General features: G+C 44.0%; 1 protein-coding gene across 1 annotated transcript in view; it reads left to right on the plus strand.

Annotated features, from left to right (window-relative positions):
* Positions 1-2,662: 2,662 nt before the first annotated feature.
* Positions 2,663-11,317, plus strand: part of KIF26A (kinesin family member 26A) — a 91,527-nt gene continuing 82,872 nt past the window's right edge. The window contains exon 1 of the mRNA XM_031553789.1: positions 2,663-2,752. Within this exon, the coding sequence (XP_031409649.1) occupies positions 2,663-2,752 (90 nt within the window). The remainder of the gene's footprint in view (positions 2,753-11,317) is intronic.

Consider the following 11,317-nt stretch of genomic DNA (forward strand, 5'->3'; position numbering starts at 1 on the left):
AGAGGTGTGTGTGGGAACGAGGTGTGCCCCCCAGGGAAGGGACAGGCAGGGACGGTGTGAGGTGTGCAATGAGCTGAGTAACAACCGTACCCAGTTCTACTGAAATAGGAGTTTGTCATCGGGGCTAAGAAGAGGCCAAGACAAGAGGAAGTTTTCCTTGGAGGCAGTTAGCAGAGGACTGTGTCCCTCCCAGCCCAAGGATGACCCTGTTTCATCTGTCCCCAGCCCATGCATTTTGTGCTGCGCAGTGCAGGCACTATGGGATGGGAAGACATGAGCCCTGCATTATCATGAGTTCAGCTGAGTTCTCACTGTTCTACTTTCTGGGAGCTGCTGTTTTTCCCCGTTGGGATCCCTGTTGCATTACCTTCACTGCATGCTATATTGAGCACACCACTGAAATGCTCCAGGAGTGTTTGGGAGGTGAAGGAGAGGTGTGTGCTCTTGAGATGGAGAGTACTTTTCCAATACTTAGAGCCCTGTATACCCAGCCAACCTGCTATGCCATGGCTGGATACAAAGAGGTGTTTTACCAGTCCTGCTCTGTTGTGCTGGTGACCAGGACAGCTCATGCCCTCGGCTGCTAATGAGCCATGAATCATTTGATTCTGGCTTACCATGCCCTCAGCATTCTCTGTGTTCAGAGAATAATACATAGAATCATTTGAGTTGGAGGAGACCCTTAAAGGCCATCCAGTCAAACTCCCTGCAGTGAGCAGGGACACCCACAGCTCTATCAGGTGCTCAGAGTCCCATTCAGACTAACCTTGGCTGTGTCCTGGGACAGGGCATCCACCACCTCTCTGGGCAACCTGTGCCAGTGCCTCACCACCCTTATTGTAAAAAATTTCTTCCTTACATCCAGTCTAAATCCCTTCCTCTTTTGCTTTTAAACCATTTCTCCTTGTTCTGTCACAACAGACCCTGCTAAAGAGTCTGTCTCCTTCCTTCTTACAGCCCCCCTTTAGATACTGAAACACTCTCAGCTCCCCCTGGAGCCTTCTCTTCTCCAAGGTAAACAGCCCCAGCTCTCTTAGCCTGTTCTTAGAGGAGAGGTGTTCCATCCCTTGGTGTTTGTATTACTTGGGTTGAGCTGGAGGAACCTGCTCTCTTGAGGAATGGGGAGTCCCAGGAGGCTTCAGGCATGCAGCCGTGCTGCTGGGCTGCCTCCCACCACACCTGCTGCTTCCCACATCCATGGGTACACCTGTGTGATGCTGATGGCATCACTCAAACAGGAAACAAAGAACAAAGTTTTGGGAACAGCACGTACTTCCCTGTGGGTTTCTCATTCATGCTAAATAACCCCATGTATTTCCACCAGCAGCAGAGTTCAGGAAGGATGGTTTGGTTGGATGAGTGCATCGGTCATCTCCTTGGCTCTCCTTGTGGTTCTGTACTGAGCCCGGGTGCTTCTTTGTGTTGTCTGGGAGTTGTGGGCACTTGCTCTGAGTCTCCCACCTCAACTTCAGATCATATGACAGGTTCCAAAACTGTAGGGGAAGACTGAAAGACTTGAGTCTTGGCCAGTCTCAGTGTCCTCCCTACCCAAAGGGCTGTTTTTCTTTCCATAGGAGGCAGGTTGACGTGGGTAGGGATGCTGAACAGCAGAACTGTGTCTTGTACCTCTGCAGAGTAATTGAGTTTTCAGGGCTCTTTACAACCATTGAGTGCACCTTAAAATGTTCTGTATTTAACACTTCAAAAATACATAAGTGGAAAAGTCTCAGTTAATAAATATGAAACTACAAGGCATTTTTTGAGATGCGCTTTTAATATTAAATTTTGCAAGAGAGGCTCTTGCAGGGACTTAGCTGCAGAGTGCCTGGGGCTATGAGCTCAGATGCAGATTGCAGGTACTGTGCAGTCTAATAACAGGGCTAGTGACATCACGGTGTCAGATATGTTGACACGAGCCATTCTCTTGTTTCAGTCCTTGCAGCAGTCCCCACACTATACGATAGGCTGCGGAAACTAACTGTAATGGGTTTGCTTTAGACATTTAGGATTTTCAAGCATGCCCTTTTAAAATACAGGTGAGTAGGATTATCCTACAGTCGGGATGCCTGAGGCCACAGACCTTCTCGCTGGGGGATCTGCAGAGGGGGAGCAGGGGTTGCGCAATTAGCTGGAGGTGCTGCGGTCTCCAGCTAGCTGGGGGTAATTAGTATTGCTGCGGCTAATGCCTTCAGCACCCTGCCCTATTAGGGGAAAGGGAGGAAACACATAAACCATTTCAAAATCCCAGGGGGTGGAAAAGAGCATCTGCTGCTAACATCTGAGGTTACTTTGAACCTGTTGAAATATGCAGTTGCTACTTTATTGTTTTTGCCAAGAGTTTCCACCTACAGTGATCCCAGCCTCTGGCTTGTTTGCAGGGAGGTTACAGGAGGCAGCAGTCATCCTCCTCTCCCATGGCCAACAGCAGCTGATAGCGGCTGCTCCTCTGGGCCTGGCAGTGCCAGGGAACGGCTGGAGCCAACAGGGGATTTGGCTTTCTCAACAGCAGAACTGTCTGCTAAGTATATGTTGCTGCTTAGGTTTCCTGCTGCCTGGGTACCTCACAGCTGAGCCTCTCTCCCTAGAGGTGATGAAGAACTGTCTGGATGTGGTCCAGGGCAACCTCCTCTAGGTGTTCCTCCATGAACAGAGGTTGGACCGGATGGACCCAGAGGTTCCTTCCAAACTCAACCAATCTGTTGGCTTTCCCTTTGTGGGTCCAAATCCTATTTCCCACCGTGAAGGTGGTGATGTAAGGAAGAACCAGCTGGGCTTTCATCTGGCTGATGAACATCTTGTTATGACAAGTGAATGGAGGCTTTGCTCCACTCTGTGTAGAGGAGGAAAATCTATATGAAATTGCATATTTGTCCTCTGGAAGACTTTTCCACGATGATGCTATTACCTTTGTCAAAGTTGGATTACTTTCACAATCTACATCTGTTTGGATATTATTCACAGTGAGTGTGGCAGCTGCTGTAAAATTGGGAGTATCATATCTTTTTTTATGTATGTATTTATGTATTTACTTACTGGAAATCTATGAAACTTGATTTGTCTGAATTCACCTCAGACCTGCAGCACTGGAATAACTGTTTTGTACTTACATTTCTAGTATATCCACTAATGGAAAGCACTTTCAGGTAGGCGAGAGTTCTGTCTGTGTTACTGGCCATGCACTTGATCAGGAATAGGTTGGCTTCTTTTACAAGTGTCTACTAGTTCTGTGTATTGTTTCAAATGGGTACCTGATGGGAGATAACCTGGGCCTTACTTTTACGGGAATTGAGTCTCCTGCTGCTGCCTTTGCCATTGGAGGAATTGTTCAGACACTGGGTAGGGATGCAAGTTGTGAATTTAACCCATAGACCTGTTGCTGCCTTTGTGTGAATTTGGACAAGCTGCTTAATATTCATGTGCTTAACCTCTCCTTTGCCCAGCAGAGATAAATTTCTTTCATCTTTTGTCCATTTCTGGTAATTGTCTGTCTGTTGGCTGGTATGGCACTGAGCATCATTGCCTGCTGTTCTTAGTTGGGCTGGCTGCTCCCGTAATAACCTAACAAGGAGAAATGTATAATAACATAGAAACACAGAAACAAGTGCATTCTGTGACCCAACTGTGAACCAACTTTGACAACCAACTTTCAGATTGGCTGTCTCTCCTAGGGGGATTTGAGGCAGGGGTCTGTGCAACAGCAAAAGCAGCAAACAAAGCCAGAGACATCAGGTAATCTGAAGAAAATTGCCAGTTCTCCTGGAGAAGAGTGGTGAGGCTGTGGAAAGTGCTGCAGAGGATGTCCAGGCAAAGTGGAGCCTGCTTAAGTAGCAGGTATCAGATCAGCTCTGGGAGTGCGGATTAAAGCAGTACCAATGGCATCTAAAAGGGGCTTATCTGCAGGCTGTGCTGTGATCCCTGTGATGAAACCAGAAAGCTGCCTTGAGGAAATGGGGTGTGCCCCTGCAGAAAGTCCGGAGCTCTTCAGTGGCTTCAATCCCCCTTCCGCTGTTGAAGTTCATGCCAAAGTGTGTTACTTATTAGCTTTCATTTGAAATGTTTTGGTTTGAAATGGAAAAAAAAAAAAAGATAAGTTTGTACAGAAATCCAAGAGCAAGGCTTCAAATGATTATCTCCAGCCAAGGGTGGGGCTAATGTTTCTTTGCAGAAGCCATGTATTCTTGTAGGATAAGTTTAAGTGAATGCAAGCTTTTGCTATACAGTTCTTTGCACTGACTGCTTGGCTTTGAAGCTGAGTGAACTTTGAGGGCGCAACTGGCAGATGTTCATTTTCATGCTGGAGAAGGAATGTTTAGCTGGTATAAATAAACCCACCTATTTTAGGCAGTGTAATGCCATTGTTGCAAGTTTGTTTCATCACTACCAGTCTGACTGTTGTATGCATCACTCAAATGCAGGGTGAATCAGCGGAATCTCAGCACTTGATCACACACAAAAAAAAGGCTTAGGTGCACACAATTAACCTTCTTTCTGAGTCAGGCCTTAAAATCAGTCTTTGATCAGCATTCCTGGAATTTGGCAGACTGCTCTCAGGTTCTGCTGGGGTTGGGCCAGCATTACCATATGTCAATACCTGCGCAGCATTGATTGAAATGCTGTGCAGCTGTGGGAAAATGATCAATTTTCATTTAGCTCTTAGCAAATCTTCCCTGGCTATTGCTGAGGGGTTTTGCACTGCTGGGTGAATAGGATGGGAAGTGTTCTGTACAGCTCTGAAATGTGATACTTCTGCCTAGGCTTGGCATTGACTGGCTTTCAGCACTAACAGTCACGGGGAAGTATTAGTCCTACTTCTCACAGCTTTCAAAAGATTGTTTGAATGTGTTTTCTGTTTTACCACAACATGCAACTTGTTACAATGTGGTTTGTGTTGCTGTCAGTGTGTGTAGATTGATCAGTGCTGATCGCACTGCAAATGGGCAGCATTTGGCTTTGTGCTTTAAGTCATTTGGGACGTTAGATGTACTCAGTCTGCATTGTACTCTCTTTATTGCCTTGTGTTATTCCTACCTTATTGTTTGAGGTAGCATGTATTTATTCCTTTTAGCATTGCTGTCATTCTCAGAGTACAGCAATTTCCTACAGTTTGTATGCAGTTTTATTTGATAAAAGTTTTTTCATGGTTTGCCTGCTGCTTTTCCTATCTTGACTGCTGAGCAGCTGAGAGGTGTCCATCGGGTGATGCTGCTTGGTATTTGGAGGAGGTCAGCCTGCAGGGGTGGCTGGGGTCAGTAGCACCGTGCTGGACTAGTGGTACATATCCCATTCTCATCCTATAGCTATAGCAGTCACTGGCAGCTGCTGTCACCCACAGGCTGCACACTGGCTCCTGGAACTCTGGGATCACAGAATCATGGAATAGTTGGGTTGGAAGGGACCTTAAAGCCTACCCATTTCCAGGCTCCTCCTATGGGCTGGCTGCCCCCCACCAGCCCAGGCCACCCCGGGCCCCATGCAACCTGGCTTTGGGCACCTCCAGGAATGGGGCACCGACAGCTTCCTGGATAGCAGTGCCAGGGCCTCACTGCCCTCTGAGTAAAAAGTTTCATCCTAAAATGTAATCTAAATATCTCTCCTTTAGTTTAAAGCCCTTACACCTTGTCCTATCACTATCAAACCATGTAAGAAGTTGGTCTCTGTCTTGTTTATAAGCTCCCTTTAAATACTGAAAGGCCACAAGTATTAACAGTCTTAACAGCTGTCTGGAATATGAAAACATATGAGTTGCTCGTATGATCGGGAAATTTGGCCATCCTTATTTCAATTCCTTTACTGCTTTTTGGTCAGCTGTAGAAGGACTGGGCTCTTCTGCTGAGAGCATTCAGGTCTTCCCTCAGTAGCATTTGGGTTCTTTTTGAGTGCCTCTGGATGAAACATGCTGGTGTTACAACAGACCCTCTCTTTAATACCAAACAGTCTGGAGCGTGTGGTGTAAAAGCAACTGCTTGTGTCTACTGCCCAGCTGCAGCCAGGCTACAGCAAACAATGGCACGCTTCCCAGGAGGAAGAGTGGCTAAGAGCCAAACCTTATAAATGTGCTTTGTCTGTGGAGTCCTTGGTAGATGCTAGTGTGGAAGTAGCTCCAGAAGCTAAGACTGCTGAGAGGCCTGGACAATCCGGCACCGGCCCAGACTGGGCACATCCCCTCATGGCCTGTTTTGTGAAAGTAAATGATTTTCAGCTGCAGTAAATAGTCAGCAAAAGTTGGATGGATTTGGCTTGTGTTCAGCAGATAAAGCTTTACCAGTCGTGCCAGAGCTGTTGGCATCCAAATGACTGAAACGACGGTAGGTAAACAGTTGAGTAAGCTAATCCTTGGCAGCCAGGGTGAGGGGGATGTTGATTTCCATGTGCAGAGTATTCTTAGAACAAATGTGAAGAGAATGCCGACCTCTTCCAATGCAGTGCTCTTGTGTTGTCAGAGCAGCAGAGTTGTGTTGGTGTTTTGGCCTGGATTTAGTAAGAGTATTGAATATTAGAAAAAGGGATGTTTAGTGCACTGAGGTATTATTTGAGAAGTGTTGGCTGCGTTGTGATAATGGATCCATTTTGTGATGAACACGTGTATGTGTGTGCTGTGGGGACCTAGTATGTCCTATTGCTGGGGGCATTGTGAGGAAGAGAGATGTTCCCGTGCCTGTCTGGCCTGGACCATCTAGTCCTTATGAAGCAGTCACCAGTGATGAAAAGCTATAAAATATATAAGAACTGTAGTAGGGATCCATAATGGCCTTTAAAGGATAAGGTGAGGCAGAGGTGTGTTTGACAGTCACCTCAGGGCAACATCAGTGCTCTTTTCTCTAGTAGGTGTGCAGATGGGAGGGCTGGCTTGTCTCAAGTACCGCCTTTGGAAGTTTCTTAGCATTAATATGGATTAAGGGCATTGCAGAGCTTTTGTAAGCTGTCTTAAAAACTATGCTCTGGGTGAAACCTGGGCCAGGGTTTGGCCTGTAACTATTCTGCCTGTAGCTTGTAATTAAACATAAAGCTAAACTCAGAATCTCCTATTAAAGTGTTCATGTGATAGTGTAGCTTGCATAACTGAATGCAAAAGTAAGCCATTCTGCTGAAGATTTTGTTGCAAAGAAAAGAGAGTATATTTGACGTTCCTCCAGCGAGCTCTCACAGGGGAAATTTTGTGTGGATGATTGAGAGGCGTGGAAACTGTAAGATATTGTCCTTTTGTGGGTTTTGTAAAGAGGAGATACAGTAGAAGTAATTTATAATATGCAGAGTCTCAGCAGTCTGCTAGGAGAGCTTCTTTAAGCAATTACCTGTAAGAATAAAATAAAAATAATTTATTATTGATATTACATATTAAGAAGTATTTCTTCTGGTATTGTTAATTTTTTATTTGTAGGCTCCAAAGGAGTAACCCAAATGTGGTTGGAGAAGAAAAATATGAGTTAATACATTAAAGTTTACATATTTTTCTTTTGATGGATTTATGGTTTTTAATTACATCTTCATGTCTTACATTGGGATCCCTGAGGGCCCTCTCTGAATTTTATGCTTACACTCTTGGTGTAACTGTGAGATGCTTTAACCTGCCACCTTGTGCACTCTTATTGCTGCTCGACTGACCTCTGGTGAAGCTACTTTTTATTCCAGTTTCAATTTTCAGACCCATACAAAGAGCAAAAACATATTTGCACAATTTAGAGCTTCTCGAGTTAATGTGTTGTACTTGTGAATCTCAGACTATGAATGGGTTTCTCTCTTTTTCTGTATGGAAGAATGGGCTTTGTGCTTATTTGCTCATTTGCTAAGGCTGTTTGGCAGTGAAAAGTAGTCACATCTTTGCTAACAACCCTTTGAGGAGTCATGGTTGGATTTAAGGAAGGACATCTTCAACGATATGTAGTCCTGCATCTGGCAGTAGATCTCTTCTGTCTTCAGATAAATACAGGAGTATTTTCACAACAGTTTGCAGCATGGTTCATTTATTGGAAATGGAATTGGAAACCTGTGTTAACAGGTGGAAAATGAAACCTATTGGCTCTGTATGTTTTCTGTTGATTTACACCAGCAAAACAGTGTTGGATCAGTGTGTGTATTTCAAATTCATTTCTCTACATCCTTTTTAAACAGTACATCCTATTCATTTTTCCGTTCAGTGGGAATATGATTACCTGTGTTGAGGAGTGGGGTGGAACACTGCCAGGATCTGTTTGGTACAACTCAGACATAGCTTATCCAAATCTAACAGCAGTTTATCTAAGAGGCAAACAACTCAGACTGATAATATGCAGACTTTCCAAAAGATATTTGCCTTTGGACTGACTCTGAACATGAATATTCAGACCAACCTGTGGCGTTTGAAAACAGCTGAAATAAGAGGGTAGCGGTCTTGCCTTTGGGAAAGCAAGGACATCTGGAGAATAGAGTTTATGCTGCACCAGCACTATGGTATTTGAGCACCTTTTCTCAAGTTTGTACTATATGTCCTTATTATTCTGGTCATGATCTCTCTTAAGTGCATGTAGCCCAAGAGCAAAATAGCTCTGATTTGTACTGTAAGATTTTAGTTGGATTGCAGCATCCTACTGCCAAGTCTCTTGATAACATAGAAGATGTATTATATGCAGGGCTGGCTTTTCTGACCCACCCCAGCTTCTTCACTGAACTTTTCATTATTGTGATAGAACTTGACACTTGTAGGATTGGGTGCAATGAAACGTAGACAGGCAAAGAACCACAATGCAGAATAGCGGTAAACACTTGACCCTGGGAAGAGAACACAAGTGAGAATACAAAAGCGTTCTTGTCTAAGATGACACTTCAGAAGGTTGTTAATTTTCTGTGTTTTATTTTTGTAGTTTTTGTTTCAGTTCCTCTTGTTAGTCCAAGTTTGGTCCAATTTTCTTTCTTGCTGCTTGAACAACAGCCCTGTTTGCCTTCCAGTATTTAAAAGGGGGGGTTGGTGGCCCTGCCTGTGGCGGGGGATTGGAACTTGATGATCCTTGGGGTACCTTCTAACTCAAGCCATTCTATGATTCCTTTCTAATGGCCGTGGTCCTGCTTCTTGTGGAAGCAGTGAGAAGTCTGGTATGGAAGGTTGTCTCATTAAGCATAAGGGTACAGAAGCAGCTTATCCACATCTAAAGGATTGAGCTGAAAATGTCTCCGATTACTCAGCAACAACAAAAGTAGATCTGCTGAGTGAAAAAGCTGTCTCTTTCTATGCTTTGACAAGATCCTTTAAGTCTGTGTAAGAGCAAAGAGTTAAGGTAATCCTGATTTTTTTACAAAGGAGTTACCCAGGAGTCTTGTAGCTCAGCTGAATACAATGCAGGAGTGTCACCAATGTGAGATTAGAATAAGCTTCATTATCTTCAAAGAATGTTTACTTAATGGCTTGGAAGCCCTGTCTGTAGGTAGAGGTAGGAAATATCCTCAGGCAGAGAGCAGCTGATAGCATTAAAGCGAGCAGTAATGTTTTTCATGCATCCTTGCATCACGCCTGCTTCTCCCAGCCTGCTTGGCTGCCTGCCTGTAATCTCATGTGCACTGTTGGTATGGAGGTCTTCAAGAGATTGCCAATAGTTTTGGATGTTCAGCACCGAACCCAAGCAATATCTTTGCATCTTCTGGATTACTTCCTTCTGCATCCTAGCATCTCTGGCCCTTTACAGGCCACACATAATTGGTCAGTCTTTAGCCACAGGCTTGTTTTTTTGTTTGTTTGCTTGTAACATTCTTCCAAATTTCTGTTAATTTTTAGGATTGATGTGCTTGCAGGGTGCCTTCTGAAAGCACATCCCTGAGTAGCCACAGGACATTTGTCTGAGGAATGATGGGGCAGAAGGGAGCTGGGTATGGTGCTTCTCAGCATGGGGCTCTCGGTGGCACGTCCCATGATGTGATGGATGTGGGATACATCACAGTGTGTCACTGGCTCTGCCAGGAAGTACATGAAGGAGTCATGGTGATAAACATCTCTTTCCAAAACCCTGATGTGGTAATGAGCTGAGGAATCAATTTCTGCAAATATTTGGGCAATATTACTTGTATTTTTCTTATAAGCATACATCCAGAAGTTTTCCTTAAAATACTGGTCAGAAATATTTTAAAATCTCAGAGCTTTGGATATTCCAGCTGTCACTCGTAATCGTATGGAAGACTGTACATGGTTGGTTTAGGTTTGTGGAGGCCACTTGTGCAGGATTTGGATCTTTTCTGTCTTTCCATCTTCAGAGTTCCTTCTGATGGCAGTGAAGTTACTTCTAATCTCAGTACAAAAGAAAAGACTGCATTAAATTTAATTTGGAACCCACTGGGATACGTAAACATGTCCCACATGCAAATGTTTAGCTCTTCCATTTTTCTCATGAGAACTTTACTGTAAAACTGGTCTTTAAAGCAAATTTATGCCTCCTTGGCTTTATTTTGAAGACAAAGCAGAGATGCAGTGTTCTAGGCAGATATATTTTTGTTCCCAGCTGTTTTGAATGTTCATTTCATGTTAAGTCTTTGTTCAAATGAGTTCTATGTCATTAATGACTCTGGAGTAAGTAGGTATGCAGAGCTGGAGGAAATCCTGTTTTATATGTTCCTATTCTAGGAGAGCCTCAGAAAGGCTAACAATAATGCTGCTTGGTGAGGTAATGGGTAAACATAGTAAGAAATTAAAACGTGCTTACTCCTTGCTGAGGCAGAAAAATAGCTTATAAAGCATAATGTTGTTCTTTGATACGTGTAGATAATCTGACCTGCTGCAGTCTGTGGATTAAGACATGAGCTGCAGCCACTGAAACAGCTTCTTATGAAGAACCCGTCTCTCTGGTTGTAAAGAAGTTGTCAGCAAATGCAAATGAGAATTAAAAAGAAGTGGGAGCCCAGTCATAACCCAGGGAAGGCACTTTAAAGGCTTGCTTTTAGCGGTCAGTTGATTTCTGTGGGAGGCGGAGGGCTACATTGTGCTGCTCAGCACTGTGTGTTCTCATGAGTCCAGTGCAGGCCTTCAGTTCCAGTGACAGGTGGGTGATACACAACTAGGCTCTGGTGATGCTCCGGTTTGTAGCTTTTTGTGCTCCTTTCAAGAAGCTATGGGAAAGGGAAAATGAGGGCATGCCTCAGCTTTTCCTTCCTTTTGCCGAATGAAGTTTAGTAGGAGAGATGTATTTATTTTCATGAAGCATTCTCATAGGAGGGCGAATTTCTTCATCAGATTTTCAAGGAAGTCAAAGCTGCATTTAAAGTTTTTGATCTTGGTCAGTATGTAAAATACAGGATGAGATTCAGTAGCTCTTTTGGGAAACTTATCTTTTAAAATTTTTTATTCTTAAAACATAAAATT

Source organism: Meleagris gallopavo, chromosome 5 (assembly GCF_000146605.3).
Source record: "Meleagris gallopavo isolate NT-WF06-2002-E0010 breed Aviagen turkey brand Nicholas breeding stock chromosome 5, Turkey_5.1, whole genome shotgun sequence".
In the NCBI taxonomy this organism is placed as follows: domain Eukaryota; kingdom Metazoa; phylum Chordata; class Aves; order Galliformes; family Phasianidae; genus Meleagris; species Meleagris gallopavo.